The 21,958-nt window shown below is 31.9% G+C and overlaps 1 protein-coding gene across 1 annotated transcript; it reads right to left on the minus strand.

The window, feature by feature from the left end:
* Positions 1-222: 222 nt before the first annotated feature.
* Positions 223-21,141, minus strand: LOC113797827 (uncharacterized). The gene is made up of 9 exons (XM_075823561.1): positions 19,722-21,141; positions 18,157-19,601; positions 14,341-16,071; positions 9,535-9,667; positions 4,040-6,272; positions 3,729-3,961; positions 3,340-3,662; positions 2,958-3,269; positions 223-2,835 (listed from the first exon to the last, which is right to left on the minus strand). The coding sequence occupies exons 1-9, from the start codon at positions 20,140-20,142 to the stop codon at positions 655-657; spliced, it is 9,012 nt and encodes a 3,003-aa protein (XP_075679676.1). The 5' UTR covers positions 20,143-21,141; the 3' UTR covers positions 223-654.
* Between the last annotated feature and the right edge of the window lie 817 nt (positions 21,142-21,958).

The following is a 21,958-nucleotide window of genomic DNA, read 5'->3' on the forward strand; positions in this document are numbered from 1 at the left end:
ATGAATCACAGGCATAGTCATAGTCATCAACCTAACCTCACTCAACTATGAATCACAGTCTTAGTCATAGTCATCAACCTAACCTCACTCAACTATAAATCATACTCATCAACCTAACCTAACCTAACCGAACCAATTGACAATTTTTCTCATTTGAATAAAAATTTAATTTTTTTCAATTTTTTTAATTTTTATCATTAAAACCACATACACACAACTGTATCAGGGTAATAAAATTTATTTTCCAATTTGAAAAATGATAATAATTCATTAATGATTTAAGTTTGTAAGATGTGTTTTAAGATCTTAATTTTTTTTGTTGAAGAAACAAATAATTTGAATATAATAATTGAAAATGAATGGAAATTATTTACAAATTACAAAGAAAATGTATACAAATCAAGCTATCAGATCATTCAGGAATAATGTAATTAAGATAGATGTGTGTTTTTGTATGTAGATCAACAAAACAAAAAGAATAAGGAAAAATAGAAAATAAGATCATCATTATCAATCGAAGTTTGAACTTGGGATTAATGATTGATAATTGGTCAACATGGTTTAAACAAAATGATGGTCGTCTATATTTGATTGATTGATTGATAAGTACAAAATTGAAAAAAATGAATGAAAAAGTACATTTTTGAATAATAATTAACGACCAGCAGTTGTTGAACCATAACCAGAAGATTCTGCAGTCAAACCTGCTGCTTTCATAAAATTCATCATCGATGATGATGCAGATGCAGATGATGATGAGGATGATGGTACAAATGGATTAGTGGCCATTGATGTTGATCCAAACATATTTGCTGCTGCGGCAGCAGCAGCGGCAGCCGCATAATGTTGATGATGTGCCGCAGCAGCAGCAGCAGCGGCGGCAGCCGCAGCTGAAGGACCAAACAATGATGCAGTCGGTGGTGGTGGTGGCATATACAATGAATTTAAATATGGATTATGATGTGGATGATGATGCGAGGGTGGTGGTTGTGGTTGAGGTGAATATGGCATATAAGGAGAAGATGATGATGATGATGATGGACCAGGTGTTGTCGATAGATTTGATAATGATTGTTGTTGCGGTGGTTGTTGATTATGATGACAATTAGACGAATGATTTCTTCTTGATTTATCACTTTTGGAAGAATTATTTTTTTCATTTGTTTGTAACATTTCTAATTTTTCAATTTGTTCTTTATTTAATTTGTCCAATATACTTGCACCACCACCGGATGAATTAAGTAATGAATAACGTGAAAATATATTTTCACGATCAGCTGTTGATAGACCAGCACGTAATGATATGTCTTGTAATGATTTGAATGGATCTGGATGTTGCATAATTGATGATGATGATTGATTAGTAGATGAACCTGGATAGGTGGATAATGATGGTGGTGGCCAAAGATTGGAAGTTTTCGATGTTGTTGCAGTTGTTGTTGTTTGTGAATATGAAGATGGAAGAGAAATACCAATTGGTGGTGGATCAACACTTGAACGACCTGGTAAAAATGCAGTTGATGGTGGTGTTGGTGGAAATGGACTATTATTTCCAGTAGCGGCTACTGCTGCAGCAGCATTCAACATATCAAAATAACGATGTTGTTGTTGTTGTTGTTCAGCGGACATTGCATTGGCCGTAGATGTTGATGGATAAAACGATGATAATGAACCAGCAATAGGTGTGGATCGATGATGATCCATCAGATGATGATATCCAGCATTATTATTAGCATTCATTAATAGATTACCATTTTCCATCGGTGATGGTTGATGTTTAATTTGTTTGGATTTTTTACTACTACTTGGTGTTTCATTACGATGATGATGATGATGATTAATATCGCCATTATGATGATTATTCTGTTTACGATTTTTACTTTCGGATGCGTCATTTTTACGTTTTTGTCCACTTGGTTTTGAATCTATTGATAACGGTGATGTCCTACTTAACGTTGGTGATGATGATGATGATAAAAGATCATTATGATGCGGTCGATTTAAAGCAGCCCATGCTGATAAAGCTGATGATGCAGGATTAGCAGCAGCAGCTGCTGCTGCTGCTGCCATTGCTGCTGAATAATAATCATTTGCTGATGTTGCTGCTGATGAAATCAATGGTTGATTATTATTATTATGGCCATAAATAGAAGTCGGTTGTTGTAATGATGATGATGATGATGATGGCCACATATCGAACGATCCAGCATGATGAGATGGCAGCTGCGGTGGTGGTGGCGGTGGATATAATGCCGGTAAATTTTGTGGTGCAGATAAGGATGGTAATCCTCCTCCTACGGTTGCTGTATGACCAAATCGATTAGGATATTGTTGTGTTATTGTTGTAACCGATTGTGAACGGGTTAATGTTGTTAAACCATTATAAGGATCAAGTGCTTTTACAGTTGTTGTTGAATAATTTGAAATACTTAACAATACTGGATCAGATGGTGGTGGTAGTGATGGTGGAGGTAAAGAGGGAGGTGGCAGTACAATTGGTGGAGGTTGAGAAGGTGGTGGTGGTGGCAAATTATGAATCGATTCCAAATGTGTAACAGTTGCAATATTGTTGTTCGAATTGCTGGAGTGTTTTGCAGATTTTGACGACGAAGATGAATTTGAATTGGATGATGATGATGATCTATGATGATTTTTATGATTGGAAGTCATCAACATCGGATTGAATGATGAATTTTCTTTTTTAATATTATTCGATCGTCCACCAACATTTTCAACATCGTAATGTTTGCTTTTGTTGGTACCGAATTTTCTATCCTGATAAATGTTCCAGGCAATTTTGACATGCATACTGGCACCACGAATTTTTCCTTTACGCTACAAAAAACAACAACAAAACAAAACAAGACAAGACAAACAATCGATTAATTTATTTGATCAATTTTTCATCATCATCATCACGATGAAGATCATGATTTTCGATGAAGACAAAAACTAACCTCATGTAATGATAATTGTGATGATGATGATGGCTGATGTTCGAATTTCATTGTTGATCGTGCAATGGCAGCAGCAACATTCGGAGTTGATGCTACCGGTTTGATCACAGTCTGTTGTTGTTGTTGCTGTTGTATGCTGGTGGAAACAGGCTTTTGACAATTAGCCATCAATGGTATTGGCATCGGTGGATAATTTGTCAATGCAGCAGCAGCAGCAGCTGATGATGATGATGATGATGATGACATTGATGAATTATTATGAAGATGATAATGTTCATAAGGTCTAATAGGCGTTGTATTCAATGGGTAAGGCTAAAAAATTTAAGAAGAAAAAACAATTAGAACACCAAACAAAAAAACAGCATGATTTATCAAAACGAACCGAATTGCCATTTGACATTAATGACGGTGATGAATTAGTAGTGGTTGTCGTTGACGTTGTCATCGTTGATGTTGCTGATGATGATTGCGGTATCATCATCATCAACGATGGTGAAGGCGAATGTGGAAAATAATGATGAGGATGATGATGAAAAGGTTGTGGCGTTGAAATCGGTGTCAATGGACCACCGGCAATATTAGGAGGAGGAGGAAGAGGTGGTGGAGGTAACGATGGATTACAATTTTGGCCATCATAAGCAGCGGCTGCAGCAATCGATGCTGCCAAAAATCTTGAATCCAATTCATGTCGAAGTAATTCTTGACCTAAATTATCAATATGACAAATGATTAATTAATTAATCAAATTAAAGAATATTTTGAAAAACATACTTTGTGTTGATGAATAAATCGATGGCGATGATGATGAAGCCGAACTGGATGATGATGATAATGGTGGTGGTGGTGGCGGTGGTAATGTTGTTGATGGATTAAAATAATTGGCCAATGATGCTGATGTAGCTGGTGTTGGTGGACAATGATGGCCACCACTAACACCACTACCGAATACCGGATGTACAGGTGATGATGATGCTGAACTTGATGATGATATTAAAGAACCGGCACTGAAAAAAAACATTCGAAGAAAAAAAAATTGAACCAAACAATCGAAAAAAAACAAACAAATGAAAAAGAAAACATACCTTGCATTTGACCATAATAATCGATTATGATGTCCATTATTTTTTATATGACTAGCATTAACATTGTTACTATCCATATTATGAATCGAATGTAATGGATGTTGTTGATGTTGATAGATCTGATGTTGATTATTATTATTATTATAATGATGAAAATGTTTATCATTTGATTTTGTTGTTGTTCTAAGTGTAGAATCTCTTTCATCTTTAGGTTCTTCTTTGATATTAAATTCAGTATTCGTTGTAATAATATTGGCTGTCGGTGATGATCCTTGTTGCTGATGATAGGATTTACCATTATTATTATTATTACCACCAATCGATTGACTTAATTGACTTAGGCTTGAAAGACTTTGATTTGGTCCAAATGTATTGGATTTGGATTGTAATTCATAAGATGAATTATTAAGATTATTATGATATTGATATTGATTTGGATGTAATAACGATGGCGGCCTTAATGAATCATCATTAGCATCAACATTATTAGTGGATAATGAATCACATTTTGTTAACATTTTTGTCATCAATGTTTTATCATTATTCAACAATGATGATGATGATGAATCTTTTGTTAAAGATGTTAATGTTTCGCCGGGTGATAATTCAAATGTATAAACATCTTTAATGGTGTTGGTGATGTTTGACGAAGATTGTCGATCATCATTAATGTTTTTCTTTGAATTAGTCGTAGATAATTTCTTATTTTTAACCAATCGTTTTCCTTTGACATTATCAACGGGATTTTTCGATGTCGATTCACTCAAAGTAACAATTTCCTCTTCATTATCCGTATTACCATTATTATCATCATCAATATCCGTACGTTTTCGATTGGATTTATTTTTCATTTTCAATGTTTCTTTGGCAGCAGCAGCGGTGGTGGATTTTTTTGGATTTTTCAATTTCGAAGCACTGGTGGTGGTTGTCGATTTTTTCGACTTTAAAGCTGTGGTCGTCGTCGTCTTGCTTTTCGTCTTTTGTTTGATCAAAGGTGATTTTTTCTTCACCGCTTTTTTCCCACTAACACTTGTGGATGATTTAGATTTCAAAGTAGTCGTCGTTGCTGCTTTTCGATTTTTATTCTTATCATTATCATCATCATCATCTTCGGTTAAGATTGCACGATCATCATCAGCCGGATGCTTATCATTATCAATATCATCATGACATTCATCTTCGGTAAGAAAATTTTCAACAAGATCCATATGATCATCATTTTGATTATCATCTTCTGAAACAGCAGAATCGGATGATAATTCTGTTTGTTTACGTTTTTTCTGCGCAAGAATTGGTTTCTTTTTCGTCTGTTTTTTATTATTATTATTTACAACAGTTGAAGAAGCGGATGATTTTTTCGATTTAATCGATGTTGGTTGTTTAGCGGCAGCAGCGGATAATGGTTTTGATCGAAGTATTCGACGTTTTGCAATTGGTTTACGATTTTTTGTTGCTGTTGTTGCGGTAATTTTTTCATCATCATCATCATCATCATCATGTTGAGATTCGTCAGAATCATCTTTGGCATCCGAATCCGAATGATCCTCATTATCATCCGCATCATCATCGTCGCTGCCATCAGATTCATCAGAATTTTCATCATCATCATCATCATCGTCTTCGTCTTTAGTTTTTGATTCAGATTTTTGACGCTGCTTTTTATTATTCGCAGCTTTTCCAGCTGATTTAGCAGGCAATTTTTTTCGTTTTTTATTCTTACTACCTATTGGTCGACCAACAGTTCTTCTTTTCTCTGTTTCATCATCATCATCATCAGAATCATCATCATTATCAGATTGATCAGCTGCAGATGAATCATCTAAATCATCATCATCAGTTTCGGGTGGACAATCATTATCATCATCATCATCTTGTTGTGATGAATGACCACCACCACCACTACTACTAGCATCATCATCATCATCATCATTATCGGAAACAGACGATGATGATGATGATGATGATGATGAATTCATCATTTCCTTTTCGGAATTTGATCTTTGCTGTTGTTGTTGTTGTTGTCTTTTAGTTTGTTGTTTCTTTGTTTTGTTAATTGTTTTTCGATTATTTGATTTTTTTGTTGCTGTTTTTGTTGTTGATTTGTTGGCTGTTTTCTTAGATTTTTTCGTTGATTTTGATTGTTGTTTTACAGGTGATTGTTTTGTTTTTGATCGTTGTTGTTTGGTCAATTTTGTTGATTGTTTGGTCGTTGATTTTGTCAAAGATTTTGCACCTGAAAAATAAAGAAAATAGCCATTTTGATTAACGATGTTTATTTGAAAAGAATCACAAAAAAATGCTTTAATTAAAAATCAAAATCAAAAAACATTGTCTGATCCAGAATTTGAAAAAACCTTAACCAGAAAACAAAAAAAAACAAAAAAAAAGATCTTCGGTTATTGAACAAAAGCTATACAGCAGTGAGCAAGAAAACTTATGGCTGACGATGGAAAATATCATTCGTTTTTTGTTTTTGATAGTTTTTCTTTCTCTCCATTCAAAACAAAAACAAGCAAACAAGACAAATGATGCATGAAACATGCAATGAATGGAAAATGAATGAAGAGAGAGAGAGAGAGAGAGAGAGAGAGAGAGAGAGAGAGAGAGAGAGAGAGAGATTATATAGAGTGAATGGAATGAAAGTTACATAACCCCGCATATAAACAATAATAATAATAATGTTGACGGGCCTGGCTGGATGTTTTTTTTCTCCGTTTGTTCCCATTCAAACATTATTATTTTTCTCCTTTTTTTTCGATGGTCATAAATCAACAGGACAGGATCATCATCAAACTTAAAAAAAATCCATAAGGAAAAACATTTTTTTCAAACAACAAAAACCATATAGCCAAAAACTGGTTGAAAAAGGTTCAAAAATTTTCAAAAAAAATACCGAAAAAATTGAAAAATTTGATTCCAAAAAAGCTAATCATCAAAGACTAGGTTAACCAGACACCAAACACACCATCGATATCATTTTAATAAGCTACCTGCTTAATACCCAACATCAACCAAAGAAAAAATTGAAATAAACAACCAGATTCTGTGTTGGAAAAAAGTTTTTTTGTAAAAATAAAAAAAGTTTCTTTAAAGTGTGAATGAATGTGATTGCTCGAAAAACCAAAACCAAAAATAAGATTTTTGGTCGGTTGGTTTGGTTAGTTTCAAACAAAATAGTGAAAAACAAATCAAGATTTTTCAACAAAAAAAAAGTTCTCATCATAATCATCATCATCATCATAATGATCATCATGTTCAAAAGAAAAGAAAAAAAAGTTTCTTTTTTTTGATCCAAGTTTGTTTGTTTTGGTTAGTTTTCAATGAACACACTATGTGTGTAGAATTGACTAAATCAAAATGGCCCCATAACACATAACGAAGAAGAAGAAATGTCAGAATAAAATTCTTTGAGCTTGGATTTCTTTTTTTCATCCTGTGTGTTGGTTTCCACAAGAAAAAATGGTGCATAATTTATTATACGGACCAAAATATATTCGCTTTTCACAGACATTTTTCTGTTAAGGATTTTCTTGCTTTGAAAATGAAAACCAAGCCAATTTTGGTATAACCATTTTACAGTGAAAAACAAAACAAGCAAAAAAAAAAAGTTAAGAAAACTTGGATTCAACCGACCTAACCAAAGAAAAACGACAAACAACAAAATTCAATCCTGGACAGGCAAAAGAAAAAATACTTCTTTTCTTCTTTTCTTGTTGTTTTCTTGGATAAAGAAATAAAACCAGAAAAACAAACGACCGATGGAATGATCCAAAATAAATAAAAACAACAAAAAACAAAAACAAACGATGGCGACCACCACCAAACAATTTTCGCAAAAGGCTATTTGTATGCATAATAAATACACAGAGAATGCATTTCTTTTCCTTTTTCGTAGTTTTTTTTAACATTTGGATATTGCGCCCAAAATGTAGTAATTTTCTTTCGTTAGTTAGGTTTGGGTTAACCGAATCTAAAGAGTTCAAAATGAATGAATTTTTCTCCTTAATTATGTAAGGATTATTCCTATTTTTTGGTGATCAATTCTGACCAAAAAAAGTGAAGAAATGATGAAAGATCTCTATGTCAAAAAATCTGTCATTTGGAAATTTGTTTTGAAACATACCAGCTCCAGTCAAAACAGCCAACTCTAATAGATAGATAAAACTATTTTGAACGCCAAAAATGAATATTGTACTTGTGTTTTTACCAAACGCCAGAAAATTATTCAAAACTCTGGTCGATTATGATCATCATCGTTGGCTTTTGGTGATGGTAATAGTTGATGGTGACAAATGATGTTACGCATGAAAAACCATAGACTTTTTTCTTCTTTTGCTCACCATCACTACTATCAACAGCAACGATATGTAGTTGAAGAAAAAAAACCAGATGGAAATATACAACGAGTGTGAACAACAAACAAACAAACAAACGAACGAAAGACAAGAGAGTGAGAAAGATATATTTGGAGCAAAACACAGAGTGATCCATTACTGTGTGGTCATTTTCATTTCAAAAAAAAAAAAAAAAAAAATTGTCAAGATTGGCACCAAAATGAATACCCGTGGTTAATTGATTCATTAAACAAAACAAAAAAGGATTAACCCCTATGACATTTGACATCGGTGAAAACAATTTGTTGACCTTTTTAAACAATTATGAAATTGCACTGATGATTCATTCATTTTGCACAAAAGAGAATCCATTTTATTTTCAAAAAAACGATCAAAAAAAAAAAAAATATCATAATCATCATCAACATAATGAAATAATAATTTGCTGCACTCACTGCACTCAATGCACACTGCAAGTGAATGAAAGAAGAAAACTTTTTTTTTCTTCATTGCATTTTTATCATATATAAAGTAGGCAGAAGAAGAGAAGCAACACAGAGAAAGTCAAAAAATCATTGATGATGATACTAAATCAATTTAGCCAATATATTTTGGTGGAAGAAACCATCAGAATCAGTCGTGTTTTTGGTGCTTGAAATCAAAATGATAATTTTTTCTTGTTTTCCTAATCTTTGGGAATTTTTTTTCGTATTGATAAATAAAATGACCGACAAACATAAGGTCCATTTGTGTTGTGTTTTTTGGCTGGGAAAAATTTCGGAAAAAAAATAAAATAAAATTCCAGCACCAGTAGCCAACTAGATTATCAAATATCAAGGGAATTCATTCTTTTTATGATGATGATGATGTTTACTTTTTGAGAAAAAGAAAACTGCATTTTGTCCGATTTACTTTATTATAACTGTTATTATGGATGTGAATCGAAGAAATTCGATACGGCACGATGAACAACCGAACAAGCAAAAAAAAAAAAAGAAAAAAAAATCATTTCCATTCATTGCATATACACTTGACAAACAGAAAGAAAGACACCAGGCATCAAATCAAAAATCGATCGATCGATCGATTCAAACAGAAATGATCGATACGCGAGCACACAGACACAAATCCGAAAAAAAACATTAAAAATAAAAAACTTACCTGAATCTGAATCAAAATGAATTGAATTGCTGTTGTTATTCACATTCAATACTGAATTTGTTGTTGCGGATGATGATCCACCAGCAGCAGAATTGGAATTGGTCGATTGATGATTTGCATTCACTTTTGTTACCTGTAATGGAAAAAAACGTAAAAACGAAAAAAGATGTTAGTCATTAATTAATCGATAGACAAAAAAAACGCTCAAATCAAACATGATTTAGGCGTTTTTATGTTGGTAATTTAATTCAATTAAAAGTCGAATGTAATATCCAAAAATGGTCGATCTGAAGTAAATTCAGTTGATCATTTTCAGTAAGTGTATCGACTATGATCATGTAATGATAATCAAAAAGAAAATTGTCAATTTATTTTCTCAAATGACCAAAACAACAACAACAACAACATAAAAGTCTAAATTTGTTTCTTTTGGATTTTATTCGGAATGACCTTTGCTCTTTGTGCTATTATGGAATACAAAAACATCATTATCATCATGTATCGAGGCTTATCATAATCATCGATACCAATCAAATCAATCAATCAATCAATCGAAAACAAAAAGGAAAAGTGATCTAAATTTTTTCTTTTTCTTGCAAGTTGTTAAATTTGATTCACATGTTGTTTACACACACACACACACATGATGATGATGCTTCGAGGCTTTTATAAATGTTTTTTTTGTTTTGTTTAAAAAAACAAAAAAACAAAACAAACGATATAAACATTCATTAATTAAGATTTAAGATTTAATTAATTAAGGCTAATTAAAATTAAATCAATTTTTGAAAAAACATACAAAGGTTCAAATGTCATTCAGTAAAGAGTGAAATTCAGAGTGAATTTAGGTCATTTTTTTGGATCAAAAATAAATGAAGAAAAACGAATGACACACAACCAGGTGAAATGACCAAATGACAAACGAAATGATTTTCTGAACGAAAAAAAAAATCTGGCTATATTCAAAAATTTACATTTTAACAACAACAACAACAAAAAAAGATTGTCTGCCTTTCAATAAAATCCGAATGAATGAAAACATTTGAAAGAAAGAAAAAGTATGGCTGGTCAACATACATAGAGAGAGAGAGAGAAAAAAGAGAAAAAATGATAGGTTATCATTATTCACAATTAGGGATGACCATTAAGAGTATCCTATTGATTGTGTTGTGTTTTGTTATGCTGTTGTTGTTGTTGTTGTTGTTGGCCACTTAATATAATCATCATTATCATCATTCATTTCATTTCATTGAAATCGATTCACAATCTTTCTATTCCTTATCATTATTCGTCGTTTGATTCAAATTGAATTTTCAAATCAAACACACAAACACAAAGACAAGACTGATGCGAATAGAGAAGAAGAAAAAATTGTTTTTGTCATTATAATGAGGGAAAACAAAAAAAAACTTGAAAGCCAATTAACCAGAAAAAAAGGAGGGAAAAAATCCAGTTAACATCATCATTAAAAAAAAATCTTAATGCAGCCCAAAATCGAAATGAATAAAATTTAAATCGAAAAAATCCAAATTCAAAAAAAAAAAAAACATTTTCATTTATTATTCTTGGAACAATCAAAACTCGAATCTAAATTGATGATTTTTTCGTTTGTGTGTGTCACAAAATTAGGCTGCCAAATGAATTGGATTCTCGACAACAAAAACAGGAACAACATCTTAGTGAAATCATTAAAACGAAAAAAAAATCAATCAATGAAGACAATCAATAAATTCAGTATCTGTGTTTGATCTTTTTGGATTGAAAAATTCACCGGAAAATCGGATTTTCAATTTGAATTTTTCTCAAGATTTTCATCGGAAAAAAATCAAAACTAAAATCCACATCTCAAATTCACAAAAACCACACCATAACTGTTATTTTTTAAAAATTGTTAAATGGCCATCATCATCATCATCAGATTTGCAATGGAAAAACAACAAAATATCAAAACAAAAACAAACATAACAAAAACTCAATGTGTTTATTCAAGTGAATCATTTGTGTATATCACGGCTGTTTTTGTCTTGTTTTGTTTTGTATTCGGGTTAATCTAGAAAAAATTCAACAAACAAGCAAAACGAAAAAAAATCCGATGTTTATAATGATGATGATAATTACATAGTAAATGAATGGAAAACTACACTAAATCAAAAACAAAACAAAACAAAAAACGATCAAATCAAGATTTTTTTTCCCATAAAATAAAAACCACAATCAGCCAACAACAAAAGAAAAGAAAGAAAAATCAGATAAAAAAAGCAGCTAATTAGCATCCTAAAAATGTTTTACATATGAGAAAAACAAAACCAAACAAATTCTGTTAACCAAGAATCTTTTTCAATACCTTTTTCATCGATATTCAATAATGATGATGGCTATTTTGTCAACATTTATTTTTGATGATTTTTTCATTGATCATCAATCGATCAATCAATCATCACAGATCAATCAATCAATCAATCGATTAAGAGATCAGAGATGAGAATCACAATTTTATTTCATCACTGGTACAGTTGACATTCGAGACAACAGCAAAAAACAAGGAATTTTTCAAAAGAAAATTCACACACACAGCATCCATTCATCATCACCAAACACTGAATTGAATTTAAATTTTTGACAACCAAGAACAAACACAGAGACAGACAAAAATGATGGAAACTTTTTTGAATTCAATTCACAAATACAACTTTCAACTATTTCAACTTATATTGACTTTTGCTTCTTTTTTTTGATGCAAAATAGGTAAGAAAAAATTATGTAATTGATATATTTGGAGCAAGCAACAAATATAGGTGAAAATAACGAAATAAGAAAAAAAGATTCTTATTAATGAATTTCAGTCAAGTCAAGTCAGTCAGTCAGAAGGAATTTGATTCTTGATTCTTGACAAAGATTTGTGAATGCCGGAAATATATTATTCTTTTTCAGCGAATCGATGATTCGGCAAGAATTTTTGCTTATTGTTTTTCGTTTCAAATTTTGAGAAAATTTTAAAACTTTTTTCTCGTTGAACAACCGAAAAGCAGAATACCCACATTTATTTATTTTAGTAGGAAAAAAATTGATTTGGTCAAACAAACAAACAAATTTCAAACATAAAGCAATCTGATCGGAGATTACAGAAACAAAAAATCTTTGAGATGCAAATTGCGATTGAAAAACAACAGCGACAAATATGTTGAGATGTGAACACGACCAACACTGTCGATCAACTGACTTGACTGACGATAAAAACAACGAAGTCGAAGAAGAAGACGACGATTGTGAATCAACCAGAAAAAAAAAGATAAATGGCATGATCGAGAGAAATGAAAAAACCAAAAAACCTGACTGAACATAACCAGCCAGCCAGCAAGCCAAATAAAAAAAGGGCCATATAGCCAATGTTATAACCAAAAAGAAGCAGAAGCAATGGACATCAGCAAACGAACAAAAGTCGGTTCCATTTATATATTCAGTATTTTTTTTCCTGGCTGGTTTTCTTTGAATTTTGCCATTTTCTCTGTGTGAACCAAACAACCAACCAACCGATCAAACTGAATGGACCAAAAAAACAGAAATAAAAAGCCTGCCATAAACAGAAACAGAAAGAAAAAAATTTTTGCTCAATTTGCAAACAACATTTTCAAGCAAAAAAACGAAAAAAAACTAGCTATTCGAGCAGTATTCACCGAAATTCAAAAGCAAAGCAAAAAAAAAGAAATTCGAGCCGAACAACAAACGAAAAAAACTAGTTATGAGAAACACAAGCCAGTCAAGTTAACCACCACCACCACCACCATTCATTGAAATGAAATGAAAATATCCACATTCAAATTTTATATAGCAAAATCGGGAGTCGAATCTTTGACGGAGGCGAAAAACAAAAACAAAAAACAAAAATTTCGCTTTAAACATCATCATCATCCAGATGGATTTTTTGCTTGCTTTTGGAGCCATTCTCCATATACAGTGCAAACGGTTTTTCTCACAGTGTGTTCGAGTGAAGAATATGCTGCTACGGAATTCCGAAAAGGAACAAAAAAAAAAAAAAAGTTTCAATACAAAACACACACACATAGTGAGAGAAGCACAGGATATTCTAACTAGAATAAAGGCAGAATATTACATAGGATTCCGTAACAATTGAATAACACTGAAAGAGACCCTTTTTTTCATTATAAAAGAATCTGTTTTTTTTGGTTGGAAAAAAAACATCAACCAAAAAAAAAAAAACAAGACGAAAAATTCAATACAATTCTATTTTGGAAATGGGAGAAAAAAAAGGCGTCTGAATCAACCATAGAATATTCTATCCGATTCATTCATTGTGTGTGTGTGTGTGTGTGAATGTGAATGTCAGATCAGTATTAAAATGTTCATTGCCAAACAACAACAGGAACCACAATGTAATTTAATATCACATCTCTTTTTCTTCTCTTTCACTCTATATATATGCACATTTGAAAATTATTATCACATCACCATCATCATCATGATGATTGTAGGAAACCGCAGCATCATAATAAAATCAAATGGCCATTTTTTTTCAACTGAACAAAAAAAAAAAGATTCAGTCACCATACATACATAGAGATAGAAAACATTAGTATACTGGACACTAGGAATATTGAAATGAAAAATTATTCAAAAAGGGAAAAAAACAATAAGGTTTATTTTTCACATCATTACTATTCATAATAATGATGATTATGGAATCAATCGAATGAATCGATCATCAATCAATCAATCAATTTGAAGCATGAAACATGATCAACATTTGGACATTTCCATACAAGCACAGAAAAAAAATAAACAACTAACCTTGATAGAAGATGCCGTAGTTGATGATGATGAAGCTGATGGCGACATTGATGATAATAATGGACGATTGACCATTGTTGTTGTTGCTGTTGATGTCGATTGTTGTTGTTGTTGTTGATGTTGTTGCATTGCAGCTGCACGTGCAGCAGCTTTACGTACAGCTTCACGACGATTTGAACATTTTATTAAATCAGCTATTGTACGATTATCTTCAACAGTTTCTTCTTCGTCATCATCATCTTCGTCATCATCTTCATCACTATCACTATCATCATCATCGGATGAAGAATCTGAATCATCTGAACCAGAATCATTTTGTGTATCATCATCTTCATTTTGATCATCTGAATTATCATCTGATTGATCAGAAATTTCATCATCATCATCATCATCACCATCAACAACATCAGAATCATTATTATTATTATTATTCGGATTACGACGATTTCTTTGTCGACGTTGTTGTTGTTGTTGTCGACGATTATTTGTTGTTGTTGTTGTTGTTGTTGATTTATGACGTTGTCGTTGATTGCGACGAACAACAACAACAACATTATCATCATCACTATCATCTTGTTGATCATCATCACTATTATCATCACTTTGGTCATCATTATCATCATCACTAGAAATCGATGTTACAACATTATTGCTGTTGTTGGTCACTTTTCGACGATTATTTTTCATTTGTAATTTTTGATTTACAATTTTCTTTTTCACTGTTGCTTTGTTGCTGATAGTGGATTTCTTGTTGCTGGATGTTTTATTAACATTTTTAACCATCTTTAATGATTTAATCGGTGATTTAGATTTTTTCGGTTGATTCTTAACCTGTTGTTGTTTTTTCAACGATTGTTGTTGTTGTTGTTTAACATTATTATTCGTCGTTGTCGATTCCTTGATTGAACATTTTGATTTTTGTAGGCACTTGCTACAAGCTATACGATTTTTTGCATGTTTATGTAAACATTTTATTATAGGCAGAATATTCTTTTGATCATCATCATCATCATCATTCTCATCACCATCCACATCATCATCATCACTTGTATCAACAATTTCTTTGGATAAAAATGATTTTCGGGAATTATTATTACCACCTTTCTTACTGCTAGTATCATTGGTGGTGGTCGTACAAGAAGATTTTTTATTTGTCAAATTTTTTGAAGCTCGACATTTTTTCAATGATGAAGATGATGATGCTAATGATTGTTTCATTGGTGATAATGATGATGATCGATTTTTTTTACCATTCAAAAGACTTGTTGATTTTTTATTATTTCTATTTGTTGTTGCTTTGAGCGAAGATTTTTGAACAATTTCTTCATCATCATCGCTAGATGATGATGATGATGATGATGTTGGAGATGGACTCCTTCGTAATAAAATTAAACCATCACAATTAAAATTATTATTATTATTGATCTGATTGGATGATGATAATGATTTGCACCTTGTTATCGTTGTTGACCTATCACCATCACCATCACTAAACAATCGATTGTTTAAATCGATAGTTTGATGATTAAGAGAATGATTATTATTACTTAATTGTTGTTGTTGTTGTAAAGAATTATTTGTTGTTGTTGTTGTTGTTATCATTGATTCAATATCTTCACAATCAGATTGATAACAATTATCGGATAATTCTGATGACGACGAAGACGATGATGATGATGATCGATTTGGATCCAATGATTTACGAATACGTTTACTTTGATCGACAGCACACTAAAAAAATTGAATGAATGGATGATGGATGAATGAATGAAAAGGAAAGAAAAAAGAAGAAACAAAAATCATGTTAAAACATTTAAAGATAAGATGTGTGTCGTATAGGGAGAGAGAGAGAGAGAGAGAGAGAGAGAGAGAGAGAGAGAGAGAGAGAGAGAGAGAGAGAGAGAGAGAGAGAGAGAGAGAGAGAGAGAGAGAGAGAGAGAGAGAGAGAGAGAGAGAGAGAGAGAGAGAGAGAGAGAGAGAGAGAGAGAGAGAGAGAGAGAGAGAACTTGTTCTTTGGTAAAAACATTCAACAAACAACGAAAATAAAACCTCTGCTGCTGATGATGATTTCAATCGATGGTCAACGAAAGACTCTCTGGAGTAAGAGAGAAAACATCATAGTGAAACCAGATTTCAAAAATATAACCGGCTAAATATTTCAATAATAATAATCCTTGTCGTTCAATTTTCAACAAGAAAAAAATTGATGATGATGACCATCCTGCGTGTTTGTCCAACAACAACAACAATAATAATAAAATTCATTTGACAATCCAAAAACGAGAAAGAAAAAGAAAAAAAGGGATGTCAATATAAAAACCGAATGAATTTTATTTTATGTTTGGTTGCAGCAAACAAAACAAAAATTTTCATTGTGAAAAAAAGATAACGGCTGTTAGTCACGCTGCTTATCCCCCTCTTATTGCTAAACATTATCATCATCGGTTGGATTCAAGCTAAAAATAGATGAAAGTTTCCAATCAAACAAACAAACAAACAAGAAAAGAAAAAAGAAAAGACGACTTGTTGAAGAAAATGGACGATATACCATTTGGAAAAAACATACTACCACCAATGGATGATGCATTGATCATCTGATTAGAAAAAAAAAGATCACCATCAAGAAGAAATTGGTTTTTTGGTTTTTGAGACCAAAATGATCAATTCAACCAATTCAATGGTCTGATTCTAATGAAATCTTTTCTTTTCTTTTTTGATTTTTTTTTTTGGCGCCATGTTGATCAAATAGGAAAATTGATCACATGGTTTTTTTTTTTGGATTCCAGAAATAAAGAAGAAGAAGAAGATTGTCAATGCCAATATTCATCTTATGTAACGAAACAAGAAAAAAAAATGATAAGACACCCCCCTCTTCTTCAATGAAAAAGAAAAAGAAAACAGCCAACTGACTGACTTAATCAAGGACCAAGGATTCATTCGGGGGCAAATAATAAAAAAACTAAAACTGACTCTGGTATATATTTTGTCAGTTTTTCAGTCTAGTTTGCTATATGGTTCCATAATGCCAATAATAATATGATATTCACTATACATGTATTGTCTCTGTGTGTTTCTGTCCAAAATATATCTGTATATGTTATATAACAAACATTATTTTAGTGGATGATGACGTTAAGTTTCAGACGCAATTCAGTTTCTTTCTTTTTTTTTGTCGTCATTCACACAATGTGAATGAATGAAGCTCACATCATCATCATCATGAGAATCGTCAAAAACAATTTTGTTAACATTCACAAACACACAAACACATAGACAGAGAGTACACTATTTTTTTTTTGTTTTCTTAAAGGATCCAACTTTTCTTCTTCGTTTTCAAGGCTTTCTTTTTAGTTTTTGTGAACAACAAAAAAACAACAAGAAAAAAATCGGTGAATCAAGGGGGGATGGTAAGTATATTTTTTTCGTGTCAATCGGGAAAAAAAAAGTTTTTTTTCTTTTCAACAAACAAAAAAAAAGGTTCCCGCGAAAGTTTCTAAAAGAGAGAATTTGTTCGGAAATAAACGGATTCTCTTGGTTATTCAATTTCTTTTCTCTCTCATTCTTTTCCTTTCTTGTTATCATCTAATTCCAATTATTGTGAGACTAATTTTGCTCCAAAATAATAATAAGAATTTTTTTGTTTGTTTGTTTGTTTTTCATTCTAAAAATAATTATTTGATAAACAATAGAACAACAAGAAGAACAGTAATCAAGGAAAGGTGAAAGCCAATAGCCAATGGAAATAATGAATGGAAAAATAATTGAAAATTTTCATTTTTCCAATAACAGAAAACAAACACAGAAAAAAAAACTTACCATGAGATCATTTTCATTATCAAACACTTGTAGAGCAAAATTTTCAATTAAATATTCTTTATAATGAATTGTACGTATTGGTGGTGGTGGTGGTTTTCGTAATGTTTCATTAACATCCAAAATACCATTGGACAATGATGAAGAACATTTATCATTATTGATGGACAACACTGATGATGATGATGATTGTTGTTGTTGTTTTATGGTTGAAAATGCTGAATTATTATTCGATGAAATTAGATAAGTATTACTACCATTACCCGTTGTTGTAGGATTAATCAAATTTGATAAATCACTAATAGAATCAGTCAATGGAATAGTTTTTCCCGTTGTCAATGATGATTTTCTATTCAATTTGTTGCTATTATTCAATGTTTTCGTTGATTTGCTGTTGCTGCTACCGATAGTATTTTTCAATAAATTTTTCGTTTTTGATTTTCTTGCCGAATTTGTTTGTAATGATTTTCCATTATTATTTAATAATGAATCAGATAGGCTTGCATTTTGTTGTTGTTGTTGTTGTTGCTGTTGTTGTTGCTGTTGATGATCAGCACGTGCTTTTTCTTTAAAAAATTTAAAAACTTTTGGTTTTGTTTTATTATTGAGATCAGATGATGATGATTGTATTGGCTGATTGTTATTTGTAAAATGAAAAGCCGATGTCGACGACAAAGATGATGATGATGATGGTTGTGTAAATGCTGAATGATTTTGAAATGAATTTACAGATGCAGAAGAATTTGTAGGGTTAATAAAATGATTACGAAATGTAAACAAATTATTATTATCATTATTAGTAATGAAACAATTGGCATCATTTGGATTTGTAAAATTTAGAAATTCATTTGAATTATGATGATTATTATAAATAAAATTATTATTATTATTCAGGCTACTATGATGACTAAGATTATCTGAATAATTAACACCATTCATATTATCATTATTGTTTGATGATAATGAATTGATTTGTCCATTTTGTTGTCGTGATTTGATCTTGTTGCTGTTATTAAGATGATCTATTGATGATGGACTATCATTATATCCATTTAATAATGTTGTTTTTGATTTGATTGTTGTTGTTGCTGTTGTTGAATTAAATTTACCATTCAATAATGGTTGATGTTGATGATGATTAGATTCACGTGCTAATAGATTCTTTTTGAATGGTAATAATCTTTGTTGTTGTTGATTTGATTCCAATGTCGTTGAATGATTATTATTATGACCATTTAAACCTAAATGATTATTATGATTTGTTGATTGTATCGATAATGATGATTTTTTGCCTGTCGTTCCATTTGGCCTTTGATTAAAATGGTTTCCATTTTGATGATTGCTGCTGTTGCTGTTATTGTTATTGGTTCCCTTTAGGCCTCCAGTTTTCAAATTGTTAGATAACGACAATCCACCACCACCTACACCGCCACCATTAACCGCAACAGCTAAATTGATTTTGAAAAAAATTGGAAAAATTCAAATTTTTGTTAAACAGTTTCAGTGCGATCAATCAATCAATCAATCAATCAATCAATCAATTTTTTTTGATAAACATTTTTACATACCTGCGGTATTTGGTGATGATGTCGATGATGATGATGACGTTATTCTTCCCGTTATCGAACCGGTAATTGATGCCGATCCATTTAGACAACGTTTTATATTTGAATTTGATAATTGATCTGATATTGTTGTTGTTGTAATCGCTGAAGAAGATGCAGATGATGATGAGGTAACTGATTCAATACTTGATAATAAAAGTGGAAATGGACGTCCAGTTACTTTAGTGGTCGCCGTTGTTGTTGTTGTTGATTGATTATTGTTGGTGGTGTTTGTTGTTTGAGATAAGGAGGAAGAAGAAGAAATTGCTGCTGATTGCGGTAGTCGATGATTATTAACAGGCAGGTGAGGAGGATGATGAGGAAGTGGTGGATGATGATGGTGGTGGTGATGATGATGTTTGAAAACGTGAGTACTGGTCTCCATTCAGACCTTCATTTCAATTTTTTTCCATTTGATTTTGGGATTTTTTTTCTTTTGGTGATTGATTGGATTCAGTTCCTTTTTGATTCCGGATTAACACTTCGCGAGACACCCGGAGACACATTACATAACTGTAGAAAAAAGGTGATGGATACTTTTTCTTGGAAATTTCGAGATGAAACACCACCACCAACGCAAAACTTTACATTGACTGAACGAAACGAAACGAAAAAACAAAACAATGGTTGGCCCCAATTCAATGTTAATGATGATAATGATAATAAACAAATAAATCGATTATGATTGGGGAATGAAGATTCTGTAAATCGAAAATGATTCGATTCCGAATTAATAATGGATGAAAAGAATCACAACACAGACACAGAAACAACAAAACATTCGAATGTTACACACCCACATCATCATTTGATTTCAAAGTGAAAAAAAAAGATTTTCTTTTTTTGAAAATGAAAAACACACACACACACTGTTGTTGTTGTTGTTGAATAATTATCCCAGTAGTTGGATGATTATATTACAGGCAACATAAAATCAATGATCAATGATCGATAATAAGCTATGTTGTTTGTTGTTTGTTGTTGTATAGATTGATGGAACATCATCATCATCATAATCGGTAATCACACATATTAACCAACAAACATCATCAGCAGCAGCAGCAATAATCAACAACAACAACAATAACAAACCAAATCAAAAAAAAAATGAAAAAAACGAAAAAATCCAACGTGAATTGAAGTTTATGGAACGACGGCCAACTAAAGACTGAATTTGAACTGCACAGTGTGTGTGTGAACAAACAACGATGGTGGTGATGATAAAATCCGACGACCAAAGAAAGAAAAGAAAGAGCAATAATGGTGGTGAAATAAGAGAGAGGGAGAGAGGGAAACAAGGAGAGAGAGAAGGAGATAAAATATTTTTTTCCAACATAGAGATGGTATAAGAGGAGAGAATCACATTGAGTTTTTGTGTGTGAGTGAGTGGAGGAAGAGAGGAAAAGAACAAAATAGAAAATAGAAATATTGTTCGAAATTGGATAATGTTCGATATATTGTGTGGATATATTTTGTAGTGGTAGTAGTATCCTCAGGTTAAGAAGTAGAAGCATTGTTTAATGTTGATAATTGTTCCGTTCCTGGATATAAATTTCAACATGGAATGTATCACATCAAATAGATGTAGATGTTTGCTTATCTTTGATACAGACCCCTACTTTCTTTCTTTAGCTCTAATAAAAAAAAAAAATTAGGGATGTGGCGATTGATTATACACGAAGAATTGTATCCTTCATTCACCTGAACCACTACTCTTTACTATTTCTTGGATCCTTTCAACTCCACTTTGTTGGATCATCAATTATCATCACTACCACTACCACTACTATCATCGAACAATGTATATGTATCAATTTGTGATAGTAGTGGGGTGGAGGAGGACAATTTCCAAAATGCAGTGTAGTAGTGGCATATCCATTGCAACAAAATAAGCTATTCTCGTAAAAAAAATCAATCAAAAAAAAAAAAAAAATTCAATGGGGAGAGAGAGAGAGAGAATTATTTTTTTTCTCCCTTCTTCACTTCGTTCATGACTTGTCGTTTGATGATGATGACGATGGCCCCACACATATAGAAAGGGAGGAGAGAGAAAGGGGGAAGAAGATGGTGGTTATGAGAGGGGAAAGAACATGGTGAGCTCGACGAACATTTTTATAAACAAAAAAAAAAAAAAAAATTCACGAATATAGCGAACAAGACAACGACGACGACGATGATGACGACAAAAAGTTTTTTCGAAA

The sequence above is a fragment of the Dermatophagoides pteronyssinus genome, unplaced genomic scaffold, assembly GCF_027571235.1.
Source record: "Dermatophagoides pteronyssinus isolate colony J.1.1.1.1 unplaced genomic scaffold, Derpt_VIB-CSIC_2022.12 sq0031, whole genome shotgun sequence".
Lineage (NCBI taxonomy): Eukaryota > Metazoa > Arthropoda > Arachnida > Sarcoptiformes > Pyroglyphidae > Dermatophagoides > Dermatophagoides pteronyssinus.

Coding starts and splice junctions, on each gene's coding strand:
- LOC113797827 (XM_075823561.1), bottom strand. CDS start 20,142: ATGGAGACCAGTACTCACGTTTTCAAACATCATCATCACCACCACCAT. Junction 9,668..14,340: donor CTACGGCATCTTCTATCAAG/GTTAGTTGTTTA, acceptor TTTCCATTACAG/GTAACAAAAGTGAATGCAAA. Junction 2,836..2,957: donor CACAATTATCATTACATGAG/GTTAGTTTTTGT, acceptor TGTTTTTTGTAG/CGTAAAGGAAAAATTCGTGG.